This window comes from Carassius gibelio, chromosome B17, assembly GCF_023724105.1.
Source record: "Carassius gibelio isolate Cgi1373 ecotype wild population from Czech Republic chromosome B17, carGib1.2-hapl.c, whole genome shotgun sequence".
Classification (NCBI taxonomy): Eukaryota; Metazoa; Chordata; class Actinopteri; order Cypriniformes; family Cyprinidae; genus Carassius; species Carassius gibelio.
The window spans coordinates 27,737,205-27,755,432 of NC_068412.1; the positions used below are offsets into that span (position 1 = coordinate 27,737,205).

Genomic DNA, 18,228 nt, shown 5'->3' on the forward strand with positions numbered 1-18,228 from the left:
TGCTTCTAGATGCAATGTTCAGAGCATTTGGGTTTATATTCCAGTCAGAAACTAAAACTGAAAAGGTAAAAATGCAACTTGAAATATGTTCTTAAAACATTTTATGTCTGCTAGTTTCCAAAGCAATTTCTGATTTTCCTTAAATGACATAAACAAAGCATAATAAACAAAAAAAGTATTTTACACACACACACACACACACACACACACACACACACACACACATATATAGATCTCTATATTAAAAAAAGAAAAAATAAATAAATGAAAAAACTGAATTATTAAACTGAACTAAAATTAAAATAAAAAATGTAACAAATAATACAATATATTCAAATAAATACAGACTACACTATAGCAGGGACACAACATACTGTATTTCACATGGCAGATGGGAAAACAAGAAATACAGAGTTATTTTTCCAGTATCAGAAACTTTTTAGCATAATTCCCTCCGTATTTCATCTCTGACTGGATTCTTTCACTTGTGGCTGGATTTTCAAGCCATCACCAATTACACGTGAAGGTTTCTCTAGTCGTATTCTCCACTCTGCTGTTTACTCGGACTGAGGCTGGATAATTAAACTTGATTTGACTTTCATGTTGAGCTGCAAGCAAGAGCCCAGAGATGACACTGAATGAAATATCGCCGACACGTCAAGACGGATCAGACTCACAGAGCGTCTCTCACGAGGAGCCAAACACCAGCTCTTCATTACACTTTCTCTTCCAGAGAGCTTCATCACTATACAGCGGTGACATTTCACTATTTCTCTAATAAAAACAGCCTGTGTAGATGCCATATTGCCTTGAAGTGAGTCCATTTACAGTATCTTCTTTATATATGTACATATATATTGTTCAAATAATTAATAAATAAAGAGTAAAGAGAAATAAAGAGAAATCTTGAAAATAAATCACTTTTTAAGTAAATAGTCTAAAGAGGTATGTCTTAGTTGGTTTCAGCTGGTTTAGCTTTATATCCAACCATCTTTAAGGCTTGTTTAAGCAGTTTTTATCTTTATTTTTTTTAATATTGTGGTTGGATTAATATTAATAACATAATAACTGAAGGCGGGTCTATTAGGCTGAAAGCCCAGATCCAATATTTGGACATAAATCCGGTTTGAATTACATGAATACATTATTAAGACAGTATTTTGACCATTCCCAATATTTAGAGTCAGTACAACAAAACTACTAGAGAAACTGGTGTATTTTTAATGATTTCAGTATTAAGTATGCACCGAAATACCAATTTTATTTGGCATCCCTAACTCCAGATTTGGCAAAGAGAGCTGCTATGCTAATTATTGGCAAGTATGTAAATGAATAAAGTGCTAAAGCACCAGCCCGTCGGCCGATAAAAAGTGAAACGCTGTCAGTCAGCTCAATGTCACAACAGCCTGGAGGGGACGACAAGCTCCGAGAATTATAATCACCTGCTGCCGACGAGCTCAAACACTACAAGAGGATTAGAAAAAACTCATTTGAGGAACTCGAGAAAAAGCACAAATATTGTCGACTCAGCAGTCAGGAGAGCGCCGCATGTGTTTTTGCACATTTCCATGCCTGGCAAAGGCAGAGAGAGTCAATTGAAGAAAATAATTCATCTGTTTACGCTAATTGGACACAGTGGCTGCCATTCAATGTTTAACAATGAAGTATCTGTGTACACTGTTCCTGGAAAGACACCTTGTGAGCTCCTACATTCATCCCATTTTTTTGTGGGAATATGATGCGTCTAGAGGAACATCATTAAAATAAACAATTCTACTTTTACACAGAACTGATAAATGAGCTGATATGAACACACTATAAAGACTATATTATCACATATTATGTGTTAAGGCAAAAATAACTATTAGTGATGCTTAAACTCAGGGATAGAGGTGTGTTTAAAATATTGAGGAAACGCTGTATAATCCTACACTGAAGAAGAAAACTGAGCTATATGTATAGATCAGAATATCACAATGCCCTGACAAACACTCAGAACTTTCTAGCAACCCTATACCAACACCCTGCAAACACCCACAACATTCTAGCAACACCATGGTAACACCCTGCAAACACACAACATTCTAGCAAACCCATAGTAACACCCTGCAAACACCCACAACATTCTAGCAACACCATGGTAACACCCTGCAAACACACAACATTCTAGCAAACCCATAGTAACACCCTGCAAACACCCACAACATTCTAGCAACACCATGGTAACACCCTGCAAACACACAACATTCTAGCAAACCCATAGTAATACCCTGCAAACACCCACAACATTCTATCAACACCATAGTAACATCCTCCAAACACATAACATTCCAGCAACACCATATTAACACCCTGCAAACACGCAACATTCTAGCAAACCCATAGTAATACCCTGCAAACACCCACAACATTCTATCAACACCATAGTAACATCCTCCAAACACATAACATTCCAGCAACACCATATTAACACCCTGCAAACACGCAACATTCTAGCAACCCCATAGCAACACTCTGCAAACAACCACAGCATTCTAGCAACACCATAGTAACACCCAGCAAACACCCACAGCATTCTAGCAACACCATAGAAACACCCTGCGAACACACAACATTCTAGCAACATCATAGTAACACCCTTCAAACACCCACAACATTCTAACAACACCATAGTAATACCCTGCAAACACCCACAGCATTCTAGCAACACCATAGTAACACCCTCCAAACACATAACATTCTAGCAACACCATATTAACACCCTGCAAACACGCAACATTCTAGCAACCCCATAGCAACACTCTGCAAACAACCACAGCATTCTAGCAACACCATAGTAACACCCAGCAAACACCCACAGCATTCTAGCAACACCATAGTAACACCCTGCGAACACACAACATTCTAGCAACATCATAGTAACACCCTTCAAACACCCACAACATTCTAACAACACCATAGTAATACCCTGCAAACACCCACAGCATTCTAGCAACACCATGGTAACACCCTGCAAACACCCACAACATTCTAGCAACACCATATTAATACCCTGCAAACACCCACCGCATTCTAACAACACCATGGTAACACCCTGCAAACACCCACAACATTCTAGCGACACCATAGTAATACCCTGCAAACACCCACCGCATTCTAACAACACCATAGTAACACCCTGCAAACACCCACAGCATTCTAGCAACACCATAGCAACACCTTGCAAACACCCACAGCATTCTAGCAACACCATAGTAACACCCTGCAAACACACAATATCCTAGAAACACCATAGTAACACCCTGCAAACACCCACAGCATTCTAGCAACACCATAGTAACACCCTGCAAACACACAACATTCTAGCAACACCATAGTAACAACCTGCAAACACCCACAGCATTCTAGCAACACTATAGCAACACCCTGCAAACACACAACATTCTAGCAACCCCATAGCAGCACCCTGCAAACACCCACAACATTCTAGCAACACCATAGTAACACCCTGCAAACACACAACATTCTAGCAACCCCATAGCAACACCCTGCAAACACCCACAACATTCTAGCAACACCATAGTAACACCCTGCAAACACACAACATTCTAGCAACCCCATAGCAACACCCTGCAAACACCCACAACATTCTAGCAACACCATAGGAACTCCCTGCAAACACCCACAGCATTCTAGCAACACCATAGTAACACCCTGCAAACACCCACAACATTCTAGCAACACCATAGTAACACCCTTCAAACACCCACAACATTCTAGCAACACCATAGTAACACCCTTCAAACACCCACAACATTCTAGCAACACCATAGTAACACCCTGCAAACACATAACATTCTAGCAACACCATATTAACACCCTGCAAACACGCAACATTCTAGCAACCCCATAGCAACACTCTGCAAACACCCACAGCATTCTAGCAACACCATAGTAACACCCTGCAAACACACAACATTCTAGCAACACCATAGTAACACCCTGCAAACACCCACAGCATTTTAGCAACACCATAGTAACACCCTGCAAACACCCACAACATTCTAGCAACACCATAGTAACACCCTGCGAACACACAACATTCTAGCAACATCATAGTAACACCCTTCAAACACCCACAACATTCTAACAACACCATAGTAATACCCTGCAAACACCCACAGCATTCTAGCAACACCATGGTAACACCCTGCAAACACCCACAACATTCTAGCAACACCATAGTAATACCCTGCAAACACCCACCGCATTCTAACAACACCATAGTAACACCCTGCAAACACCCACAGCATTCTAGCAACACCATAACAACACCCACAGCATTCTAGCAACACCATAGTAACACCCTGCAAACACACAATATACTAGAAACACCATAGTAACACCCTGCAAACACCCACAGCATTCTAGCAACACCATAGTAACACCCTGCAAACACCCACAGCATTCTAGCAACACCATAGTAACAACCTGCAAACACCCACAGCATTCTAGCAACACCATAGTAACACCCTGCAAACACACAACATTCTAGCAACACCATAGTAACAACCTGCAAACACCCACAGCATTCTAGCAACACTATAGCAACACCCTGCAAACACACAACATTCTAGAAACCCCATAGCAGCACCCTGCAAACACCCACAACATTCTAGCAACACCATAGTAACACCCTGCAAACACACAACATTCTAGCAACTCCATAGCAACACCCTGCAAACACACAACATTCTAGCAACACCATAGTAACTCCCTGCAAACACCCACAACATTCTAGCAACACCATAGTAACACCCTGCAAACACACAACATTCTAGCAACACAATAGTAACTCCCTGCAAACACCCACATCATTCTAGCAACACCATAGTAACGCTCTGCAAACACCCACAACATTCTAGCAACACCATGGTAACACCCTGCAAACACCCACAGGATTCTAGCAACACCATGGTAACACCCTGCGAACACTCACAGCATTATAATAACACCATAGTAACACCCTGCAAACACACAACATTCTAGCAACATCATAGTAACACCCTGCAAACACACAACATTCTAGCAACATCATAGTAACACCCTGCAAACACACAACATTCTAGCAACATCATAGTAACACCCTGCAAACACCCAGCATCATCAAAACAACCAAAAAAAATGTTTTACTAACTGTCATCAACGCTATTTCTGAGCTCTGTTCTATTTATAGACTGACTTTAGGGTGGCATCTGAAACCTTGATTTGTCTGCGCTCTGAGACTGTGTTTCTCATTTTCATCTCTCTCTCTCAGGCATGAATGGATTTTCAGAGGCTGTATGCAGATCTCAGATCTCAGAGATTCACCTGCTGACATGTAGCACTGCCGCTTCCCCAGGGTCTCAGTGTTATGTGTGTCGTCACATTAATGTGCTGCATGTAAATCTCTGTGTGTTCATGTAGTCTGTGGGCAGATCGAGTCAGACGTCTGCCTTACCTCTGCTCTCTGATTTGAATAAGAAAGTGACCGGTGACTTAACGAGGCAGAGCGTGTTCGTTCAGATGACGGCAGGATATTCTCAGTGTGTCGGGTCATGTGGCTGCCGCACTCTATTAACTGGCAGCGAGCAGCACTGGCGATGATATTTCAAGGTCAGATGAAACACATGACCTCTATATCCAGCTTGAGTGGAGTTACAATTTAGCCTAGTTTTGATGTAAGCTACATCTTAAACACTACTAATTATCTGATAATGTTGACATACACTTATTTACATAAAACATTTTGTTAGTGCCTTTTCAACGCAAACCTAACCTAAACAGCATACCTCAGCATTTTCTAGCAACTTTTTATCTCATAGCTCAGATTTTTTTTTTCTCTCAGAATTGTGCATTTTTCTTTCACAAATCAAAAGTTATTACTAACAAGATTTATACTAAGAATTTTAGCATTAATGCTACCATTATCCATTTACATCCAGTCTTTGTGCTAAGCTAGGCTAGCGGTGGGTGCGTCGAATAACACTTACAGAACGCACAGAAATGAAAAAGGTATGTATGGACTTATCTAACTCTGGGGGATACTGTGAATAAGCTAAAGTCCCAAAAAGTCGGAGTGTTCCTTTAAGTTAAATGCAAATTATTATAGGTTTGTTCGAAACTACTAAACCCAATCATGAGGAAAAATAATAGTGATGCTCGCCTAAAACCACAGTGCTCAAGAAATCAGTTCCAGCTCTCTATTTGGCACAGAGGCATTTTCAACCTGATTCTGTCATCCGTCTCACTTTCGAGGCTTATGAATAAGCTCCTTAACAGAAGTGATGCTCACAACGATACAAAAGGTGACTTACCGTGTTGCTCGAGTTCCCATTTAAATGCAAACCACTGTCGAAAAGCGGCGAGGACGCCCTGCTACTCTGATCACTGGACGGTCCGGGTGAACCTGAGGGAATACGGCAGATTATTAAATATTCTATATACAGCAGAGCTCATCCTGTGTGCAAATCTACTCTATTGACTCCGTACTTCTAAATCCGTGCGATATGACGTGCATTAACTTGGCAAGCTGCTTTCTGGGTTGTCACAATGCCACGGACACCAAAGTCACAGGAGATTATGCATATAAGGTGAGTGTGAAATGCACGAGACGCAGGAGTTCTGACACGGCCATCTCTGGAAAATGCAGAATCTAAGAAACACCACTATGAAAGTTGTCTTTTCTGTCTCATGTAGCACATAGCTGCTCACTTCAGTCCCGAGGGATTCACTATCCTGCAGAATCGAAGCTGCCTTCAGAATTGTCAGTGAAGTTCCTACTTACTAGCTGAAATGTGATGTGCATTCAAGTAATTTTAATCTGAAAAGAATGGATGGAAAAATTCATATTTTTCACTTCATGACAAATCCTCAGGATAGCATAACAAAATGGAGAGAAAATGTTGTGCATAAGATGTGTAACTCTGCATAGCTGCTGTTACTGATAACTAAAAATAAAATAAAACTTTATATCTAAAAAAAATGGTAATTGGTCAAATGGTATTTCACACACATATATATTAGTGGTGGGCCGTTATCGGCGTTAACGTGCTGCGTTAATGTGAGACTCTTATCGGGCGATAAAAAAAATATCGCCGCTAATCTATTCTCAAAGTTGGGTTGGGAGCTGGGTCTATACTAAGCAAGCTATGATGACTTTCACCTTGTTTTATATAACTGACTCGCTGAGGACAGCCTAAAAAGATGCTCAGGGCAGTTGACGGGCCACTGCTGCGCATCGTCACGAAAGCTTATCTTTTTCGCATGTTCGGTGCGGAGAGAGATCGAGAGCCGCGTCTCACGGACAGCGACACTGAACCAAGCTCTCTTTTGCGAAGAGAAAGGCGTCTCGAAACACTTGAACACCAAATTTGCTTATTTTTGCTCTTGTGCCGACAAATACATAAAAAAAAGTCAAAATATCCACCTTGGAAATTATGCTGGAATAATTTCAGTTATTTCTTAAGTGTAAGTAAACAGTTGAGGGAAAAAATGGGATGTGTATTATATTGAATGTGTTCATCGTCTCTTAAAGTGACCGCGCCTAATTTAACTACTGGCTGCTGTAATGTTAATCCAAGAAAATGAAAATCACTCACCGCTTTTAATTATTGACTTTGTAGTCAAACAAAAAATTATTCAGACACCAGGTATAATTTTTGATATATATATATCAAAACTGTAATAATGTGAGAAATGTTGAAGGTGTCTCAATAAATGTAGGTTTGATTCTATATTTCATTTTTACATTGAAGACTATCCAGTGCTATTTTACATTTAATTATTTGGTTTCTGTACCTTGACACCTTGGAAAAAAAAATTAAACATTGGTGTGAAACAGGAGTAATGTTGTTTGCACCTTGTGCAATGTGGAATTAGTTTACAGCTTTTTCAAGCACTTTGTGATGCATTTTGGAAGCAGGAGATGAGCCCCTTTTCTAATGCACCACCTAGCTTATATATATTAGCGCTAGTAATTTAACGCGTCAAGTAGATTAATTAGTTATAGAGAAAAATAACGCGTTAAAATTATTACCACATTACCATATTACCCAGACCTATGTGTATTATATGCCAATTCATACAGTCAATTGTTTACTAATATGAGGCAGGACAACAACTTACTTCGTGATGGAGCCTAGAGAATATCCCTAAAATTCAAGATTTGGTGCAATACGGCCGTTTGAAATTGTGTCTCATATTTAAATCACATAGTTAAGAAATATCACACGAGCTGTAAGCTAATTGCAAGATTACACAAGTGCAAATGTGATACTCATCTTATACAACAGTTCATTAAGAAGTTAATATTGTGTTATTTTAGACACAATGTTGTCTGTTTTGCTAAATTTTGCCAACCAGAAGAACAAAGCAGAATTGTTCATCTCCGAGAAACCCACAGCAGCATTTAATTTCTTAATCCACGTTTTGAACGAATTTGGTTGAACCATTGGCCATAGTCGTGTTGGATTTGAAGTGGCACTGCACAGACCGATCGGTGTATGACGTCAAAGTACCGCGAGAGTCTGATGGTGATGATCCGCTTCAAGTCGAACAAGCCTAATGATTCAATGAACCATTCTTTAAGAACCATTTACTTCACTCCTGAATCCTTAACCTGAATTGAAATCCAGATGTGAAGCAAACCTACCTAATGGGAGTTTTAAGAAGGCCGGCGCTTCCCTGAGATAGCGTACAGTGATGGTGACTTCATCCCCTGCCGTCCGCAAAAGATGAACCTGCACAGAAATAAAATAAAGAAATAAAACATCCTTCTGACATCAGGATGAGAAGATGCACTTGAGCTGCATTTAAATGGCTCTTTCACACCTAATTGAGTCGAGGAGCCGCAACATTTAGATTAAATCAACTCTATGCAATCAGTTTGTAATCTCTCAGAGATTTCTCATAAATGATTATTACAGCAAGCGTTGTGTGACCTCTCTCCGCTGGAGCGCTGGACCATCAAGTGCTGAGTTCAGGTTCACTAACCACTCCCTAGACAAGAAATTACTCAGTCAGTGTCTCGTATCTTCAGATTTCATCATCTCACGTCGGGATTCACAACTACTTTGACAGCTGAACCTCTCTGACTTAAAATATTTACTTAAATTTACTTGAATTAAAGGTAATATTTTAATATTTACAAATTTTATGGTCCTCTGATGTCAGTTATTGGTCACTTGACAAGCAAGGAAAAATATATATCAGTGATGTTGTTGTTGTTTTTTGTTTTATTTTTAAATGATAATCTTAATTTTACATTTGTAAGATTTTTAATAATTATTAGCCTGATGAGACATAATATTGCAATTCTACTTTGTAAGGATGCATTACATTTAAATGAAATTGAGTTAATTTTAGATTATTACAGTTTCATTATTTGTATACTATATAAACATTAGAAGAAAATCATAAATCAGAACATTTGAAATGATGATAAGCAAAGTGCTAAAATGAGTAAAATCAAAATACAAAATAAATTAAAGCCAAATAGAAATAGAAATATATATATATATATATATATATATATATATATATATATATATATATATATATATATATATATATATATATATATATATATATATATATATATATATATAAATTAACTAAATACTGTTATAAAATTACTAAAACAAAAAATAAATATGAAATTTGAAATATGAAAATAAAAGCCAATAGAAAATATACCGTAATGGAGCAAAAATAACAGTGGTACGGGTCATTTATACTGCATTTTCATAGTATATTATTATTGTGCTGCAACAAAAAAAGATGGGATTGTTGTTTGGACGCACATAAATTTGTAATTTATGTTGGACATTTAAGTAATTCAGCTAGTTTTAGTGATTCCATTAATTTCAGTTAGTTGCTAAGGCACCAATTTAGATTTTCCATCTTATTTTCTAGTTTAACCATCTTACATTTATATTTTACTTTATTTATGCTTCATATCAACTGTTATGAAAATGGATATATTTTGAGCTTTCAGTATATTACAGGAAGTTAAAATCATTAAAAGGTATTAACAAAGATTCCCCTCCCCCCCAATAAAAAAAGAGTGAAACTGATATTGTCCATGAGGAACTGATGTGATGTTGCAAAGTGTGTTTAACATCAGAAGTCAGATCTGAACGCAGTTTGCAGCAGATTGTGAAGGATCACCAGAAACAGGATCAGTTCTGACTGCATGTTGAATTTCTTTTAATCATAACCTCAAATCTAACAAATCTGATCATTCATCTCTGGTGAAAACAGGACATACTTGTACAACATTTCCACAGAGAGCTGATGCTTGAAAAAAATCACATATTCACCAAGAAACCCTCATGTGAATTTGTGCTCCAAAACTCAAGATTCCTTCAATCTAAAATCTGTTTACACTCACAGACAATCCTTGATGGAAGCCAAACACTGGATATTCCTGCAAATAAGCAGTTTAAAAATTTAAGCAATTAAAACATTTAAATAAACCATTCACATTTTACAGAATGATCTTTTGAGGTTGGTCTTGCAACTCAAACATAAGACAACTACAGTATGGAAAACCCCAGATTGCGTTTTTATTGCCCAGGAGATATATTGCACAATGAAGCATCAACTTTGTCTCAGGTGTTTCTCATAAAACGTATAAAGAGGAAATAAAAACACACAAATAAAATGAGGTAACACTTTACAATAGGTTTTAATTGAATATTTATCTTAGGCTTTGCTACTGTTTGGGTGCTCTTGCCTACTGCTTGAGATTGTGCACAAACAACACATTTTTGACACTGAACTAAACACTTTCAGGGACTGGAATAACTATGAAAGGAAGCCAAGGATGCCAGGACAACATATTTCCGCCACCGGAAACACAGAGCCAGAGCTCTGCTTACCAGACATGTCATCCCTCTCTCCAGCATCTCCACTTCTAAGCTTCTCACAGAAAAAGGAGGAACTGATAATCGTTATGGTGGGACCAAACTCTTTGGACCAAATCACCAAAGCCTGTGGGCCCAGCTTGTCCTTCTCCTGTGAGAGATCTCCAGCTGCTGCCACAATGCCAGGGCTCAAACCCTCCTCCATCTGTTGTAGGTGAACAAAAACATCTAATAACACATCTCAGTAATATGTGTCGGGTCTCCGCTAGCAGCAACATTCACAAATGTTTACAGAACGACCAGGAACCCAGTGTGTTTGTAGCTTTCTCTATTTCTGTTGTAAGGCCTTCTCAAGCAGTACGTCTGACCCATTTAATCTGGTACCTGTTATAAATTAAATTAAATTAAATTTAAATTTAAATTATGTATTTAGCAGACGCTTTTATCCAAAGCAACTTACAGTGTATTCAAGCCGACAATTTTACCTAACATGTGTTCGATGGGAATCAAACCCACAACCTTGTGCTTGCTAACGCAATGCATTACCAATTCAGCTTAAACTCAAATGGATATCTGGACAATTTTCTATCTGGCTCCCAAAATGCATCACAGCACAGCGACAGCACTCATTAAGAGCACAAGTCTGAGTGGCCATCCATGACATGCGGAGTCCCACAAGGCTCAGTTCTTGCACCACTCTTGTTTAGCCTTTATATGCTCCTTCTAAGTCAAATAATGAGAAAAAAACCAAATTGACTATCACAGCTATGCTATACAGCCCCACTGACTCCCTTTGCCAATGCACTGATGAAATTAACAGCTGGATGTGCAAAAACTTTCTTCAGTTAAACAATGAGAAAACTGAAGTCATTGCATTTGGAAACACAGATGAAGCTCTTGAGGTAAATGCATACCTAGACCCTACGTGTCAAACACCCTAAAAATCAAGTAAAAAATATTGGTGTGATTCTGGAGACCTTGATTTCAGAAGTCATGTTAAAGCAGTAACTAAATCAGCATACTATTGTCTCAAAAACACTGCAAGAATTAGATGTTTTGTTTCCAGTCAAGACTTGGAGAAACTTGCTCATGCCTTTATCACCAGCAGGGTGGACTATTGTAATGGTCTCCTCTCCAGCCTTCCCAAAAAGACCATTAGACATCTGCAGCTCATCCAGAACGCTGCTGCCAGGATTCTGACTAGAACCAGAAAATCTGAGCATATCACACCAGTCCTCAGGTCCTTACACTGGCTTCCAGTTACATTTAGGATCGATTTTAAAGTACTTTTACTCACTTATCAATCTTGATGGCCTAGCACCTGAACACATTGCAGATATGCTCAATGAATATAATAAGAATATACCACTCAGATCATTATTGAGTCAGTAAGAAATACCAAGGGTTCACACAGAACAAGGGGAGTCCACTTTTATTTATTATGCCTCCAGCAGCTGGAATCAGATTTCAGATTTTAAAACTTTTTAAACTCCTTGTTTTATTGTTGTGATTATATTGTATGATTAATTTACTTCCTTTTATGTAAAGCCCTTTGAATTACCATTGTTTATGAAATGTGCTATGTAAATAAACTTGCCTTGCCTTTATTCGATAACATTAGATTACTACATGTAACTACACTAAAAATGTAATAATAATAATATTAATAATAATAAAAACAAAAGTAACACACAACTAAATTCTAAAAACTTTAACTAAAAATTTTAATTAAGACAGTAAATATAAAATTATATATAAAATTAATTCAAAATATTTACAAAAAATCTATAAAAGTATCTCGATACTAAAACACTGACATGAACAAACAATAAATGATTATAATTTTATAAACGAATATATAAAAAATAATGGTAGATAAATATATAAAAAATCTAGCTACAAATGTATCTGTTCTAAACAAATGCAAATGACACATTATTGTAAAGTGTTGACGGAAAGGAGTATAGAGCTATAAAATATATGTGAATAGCAGCTCAGGTCATTGATGGAGGAACTTAAAACCTTCCGGCTCATACAGAGAACTTTTGATTAGAGACATTGGGACCTGAATAAACTCAGAAACATCTAAGCAGGACCTTCATTTGACCTCCACTGATCATTACAGATCTGATTTGTGATGTTTCTGTCCTGTAGGATGATTTCTGTCATCTTCTCTCATGTATAACTTATGTCTTAGTCTGTATTTGTTCGGTGAAATCACTAATCATGTCTGGATGGAGATGTGAGGAAGAGGAACAGCTGTCAGGATCACAGAGAAGAATCTGCCGGAGTGAGAGAGCATCTCATCCCTTCTCTCTCTCAAGATGAATCTATTTGCTATCGATCAGGTTCAGCTGAGGCCCAACAGAGAGAAGTGAAGCACTCGCTGCTGATATAAAGGATCGAGTGCTTCAGAAATCTGCTTCAAAGTGTATGTATGAAAGAGCTGATCAGATACTCACGACTTCCTCGTGTGTACACTTCTCCACGTTAATGCCATTGACCTGCACAGAATAAATAAATAAATATATTGAGATCACAATTTATTCCCCTAAAGTTGTATTTTGACTATTTTCATGACAACCAGTTATTGCAAAATTCACAACCATACATTTTTTTATATATACATACTTTAAAATACACTACCGTTCAAGGGTTGGCAAGCTTTTTAATGCTTTTGGAATAAGTCTTCTATTCACCAGTGCTGCATTTATTTGATAAATTATTTTTACAGTTAAAACAGTAAAATTTGTGAAATATTATTATTGTTTTAAATAACTATTTTCTATGTGAATATACTGTAAAATGTAATGGATTTTTTGTGATCAAATGTGTATTTTCAGCATCATTCCTCCAGTCTTCAGTGTCACATGATTCTTCAGAAATCATGAAAATATGATGATTCACTGCTCAAGAAACATTTCTGATTATTATCAATGCTGAAAACAGCCGTGCTGTCCAATATTTTTATAGAAAGTGATATGGTTTATTCTTCAGGATTCTTTGATGAATAGAGAGTTTAATTTGAAATTAATTTGAAATTAATAAGATTTATATTATTTGGTACTTAATATCTAAATGTCTTTACTGTCACTTTAATCGTCACTTTCACTTTTAAATTTGAAATGTTAAAAGTTGAATCCATTCTTGCGGCATTAAGCATCAATTTCTAATTAATTTCATTAAATAAAAAAATAAATACATACATTCCTTATTAATGTTATTATATATAAATAAATAAATAAATATATATCTTACTAATTTAATCATACATATGTATATATTTATACACACACACACACACACACTAACAAAACATGACCAAAATAATTGTAATTGTTTACTGCATTTATCATTTAATTAGACCCGTCATTTTAGTTAATTAAAAAAAAAATTTTTTTTTTTACATTTTAATTTTATTGTTGATATATATAGTCTGAAAAATTGCTTCTATAGCTGTATACAAATATATTAATTATTAGATACACACAGCCTTTTAGAAATTTGAGGTCTGTAAGAAATATTTTTTTTAAATAAATTATATGATTTAATAATACCCGTAATTTTGTGGCATATGACTCTCAGTTAGTAGTAAACGTAAAATGCTGCAAGTTTTTTTTTTTTTTTTTTTTTTTTTTTTTTTATGAATCAGACTTGGTGATCCTCAAGAGAAGAGTTAGATTTTTTCTTCACCTTGTGGTCTCACACTTGTTCTGTATGTGTATTTATAGGGCCTATATAAAAAAGAGCTTCAATGACATTCAAAATGTAATAAAACCATTTGTTTCAGTCGCACCACAGGAACTATTACTCTGTTTCTTGCTCTCTCTCTCTCTCTCTCTCTCTCTTTCTGCTGCTGTTCCTCTGATTCATACAAAGAGATAAAGGTTAAACCTCCAGTCAAGCCAGAGAAAATGAATCAGAGGGAAGCGTCATTAAAATGCAGAGGGAATGGCGCTCTAACATGCACCCTTGGCCCCCGAGGGCCACATCAGGAGCAAGAGCGTGCAAAAGTAGGAAACACTGACCTGCAACACGGCATCGCCGATAAACAGCATCCCCGTCTGATCGGCTACAGCCCCGGACGGTCCGGCCAGAGGTTAATGGAAAGATTGGGACATAATTACTCATTTAACAGTGCTTTAATGCGATGACATGGCAATCAGGATTTGAGTTTGATGAGTCTTTCGATCTAGTGAAGCGCTTCGGGACGATTTCACACAAATCTGGGTTTTAGTTCAATGCCTTCTGACAAACATGATGAAACTTCATAAGCTTTCTGGTATCAAAGAGCGGATATATTTCTACGCTTAGCGTCTCCGAACTAAGAAAGGACAGCGGGAAGCTAATAAATAGCACTAAAACTGTGAATGCAATGCAGGCCGACATGCACAGAGTCTTGAATTAGCCGTGATTAAAATACATTTGAACTCTATAGCATGCAGCAAAGATAAACTGTTCTCCAATACTGATTCTAATCACATGTTAGCAGTTGCTGTCAGACACTCGCGATGAAAAAACTATAATGCGAGCAAGTGCTAATTATAGGGATATCAAACGGACTACATTTAGGCTGTGCAGTGCGTTTATTTTAAATGAAAAATAAAAGTAGGAAGAACTGTACTCTACAAGATCTTACACAATATATTACAGGTATAGTTCACCCACAGGCCATCCAAAGTTAGTTTTTTCATCAGATTTGGAGAAATGTAGCATTGTAACACTTGAATCATCTGCAGTGAATGGGAGTCCAAACAGCTGATAAAAACATCACATTAAGATTTTGACTGATGGACTGGAGTGCTGTGGATTACTAGTGATGTTTTTATCAGCAGTTTTGACTCTCATTCTGACGGCACCCATTCACTGCAGAGCATACATTGCTGAACAAGTGATACAATGCTACATTTCAAGTGATACAATGCTACATTTCAAGTGATACAATGCTACATTTCAAGTGATACAATGCTACATTTCAAGTGATACAATGCTATGTTTCAAGTGATACAATGCTAAATTTCAAGTGATACAATGCTACATTTCAAGTGATACAATGCTACATTTCAAGTGATACAATGCTATGTTTCAAGTGATAAAATGCTACATTTCAAGTGATACAATGCTATGTTTCAAGTGATACAATGCTACATTTCTCCAAATCTGATGAAGAAACAAACTAGAGATATCCTGGGCACATTTTCAGCAAATTCATTTTTGGGTGAACTACTCCTTTAAATGTTATCGCCAGCGCTTGTGCTTAGCTTTACAGCGGATGGGAGGAACGCTTGTCATCTTACCTACTTGATCTTTGAAAATCTTTGAGATGACCACAGGCACTTTATGTTCTGCTCCCCCCTGAAATACACGAAGAGCCGTCAAGGAAATCGACTTCTACCTCTTACATCCAGCACTGTTCAGAAATACAAATCTATCGCCTTCAAAGATTATTGGGAATAAAACTAATGAGACTTGATCCTTATATCAAGATCCTCTTTGATCTTTAAAAGGCTAATATTGTGCAATAATTATCTGGCCTGTGGATGTAAGCGTGCAGTACCTGAGCATGTTTAATTAAGCTCTTTAAAGTGGATGAAAGATATCTAAAGAAGCAAAAGACCTACTTTGATACTCAGACCGAGACCTCCAGTCAGCTGTCTTCGAAGTACAACAGTTCTGTGCTTTAAAAAATGGGAATTTAGTTGGTAAAATATTCATAGCATCAAACACATAACACATAATGAAGAAAGAAGTGGTCAAAAGGCAGCACCTCAGTTGAAGCCTATACACAAAAATTCTTTATACAGATAATATCAGGCCAAATAAATAAATAAATAAATATTACCATTGATATGTTTAAAAGAATTATATATTTTATATATTAAAAAAAAAAAAAAAAAAAAATGGTCTCACCCTTTAAAATACAGGTTATATCAAGCAAAAAAATGCATAAGTAAAAAATACAAATATAATAATAATAATAATAATAAATAAATAAAAAATAAATAAAAACATTCAATACTTAAATAATAATAATAATAATAATAATAATAATAATATTATAATTATTATTATTTATGTATTGAATGTTTTTATTTAAATAATATTAATTAACAAAAAGCCTTACATTTCAAAAACAGGTAAGATCAGGCAAATAAATAAATAAAACAATGCATATATACATACAAAAATCTACTTATTTTACTGTTCACATTGCAATTAAAAAAAAAAAGATTAAAAAAAATACATTTAAAAACTTAAAGGTAGGTAATAATGAAGGAAAAAATAACAAAACAAAAAAAGAAAACTTAATACATTTTTACTATTTATGTGTCTATTTTTTTTAAATAACATTAAAAATAAAGAAAGAAAAGAAAGACACACATCTCCAACTTTCCATTTTTGTACATTTTACCAAGATATTCCAACAATGTTCACCTCAAGTAGTGTGACAAATCACTGTAATGATTTAGTAATCTTAATGGGAGTAAATTGATCAAATCAAATGGGAAGACTTTATAAAACTTTACCAAATAACATCCAAACGATTGCCAAAAAATGATCTGTGACTAAGGTTTATGATGGCTAAAACATTAATGATCTCACTTTAGAGTGAAACCACAATTAGTCACACCATTAGAAAGCCAATACTTTCCTTTTTACTTTCTTTTAATTGCACAAAACCCAAAATGTGTTTCTGGGTCAAAGTGACTCTTAATGATGCACCAGGTCACTTATAGTTATAAAACAGATTATAATGATGCTCTAAACCTCACTAATGATGTTGTTTATGACTATTTTGGGTTTTCCACTGTGCATTATACACATTTAATGACTGTCATTGTGTTTTGACAGCAACAGGGACTGGAATGATGAGCACGTGATAAACGTGTTTGAGTCATGATCCAATGGAAGGTACAGACTCAGTACTTACATTTAGATTGGAGTCAGCGCCGCTCACACAAACCACATCCTGCTTCTGTATGATTAACAGCTCTTTCATTAACTTTAAACGAACGTCGTATGTGTTACTTGTGTGTTCGTCGTACAAAAGGGCAAGTCCGGTTTTCGTCTGTTGAAAAAGCAAAAAACAAACATGTTAGAAGACATCATGAGATTTAGATTCATTAATAAACAGATTACGTCTAATAGAGAACTTAGGTATGTCAAAATGACATTTAATTGTTGTTAAAAAAAAAATGTAATTCATGTGTAACCTAGCATTTAAACAGCTGTTTGTCTTAAAGGAACAGTTTGCGCCAAAATAAACACATCACCATGCATTAAAAATAATATGTATTCTGTAGCTAGTCATATTTTGTTC

General features: G+C 36.3%; 1 protein-coding gene across 1 annotated transcript in view; it reads right to left on the reverse strand.

Moving 5' to 3' along the window:
• The window catches only part of LOC127976346 (gamma-2-syntrophin-like), a 71,652-nt gene that overhangs the window by 36,224 nt on the left and 17,200 nt on the right, over window positions 1-18,228 (reverse strand). Inside the window, exons 2-8 of the mRNA XM_052580709.1 lie at window positions 17,839-17,976; window positions 16,529-16,585; window positions 16,205-16,262; window positions 14,936-14,979; window positions 13,370-13,411; window positions 8,693-8,780; window positions 6,357-6,448 (exon numbers count right to left, since the gene is read on the reverse strand). Of these exons, the coding sequence (XP_052436669.1) occupies window positions 6,357-6,448; window positions 8,693-8,780; window positions 13,370-13,411; window positions 14,936-14,979; window positions 16,205-16,262; window positions 16,529-16,585; window positions 17,839-17,976 (519 nt within the window). The remainder of the gene's footprint in view (window positions 1-6,356; window positions 6,449-8,692; window positions 8,781-13,369; window positions 13,412-14,935; window positions 14,980-16,204; window positions 16,263-16,528; window positions 16,586-17,838; window positions 17,977-18,228) is intronic.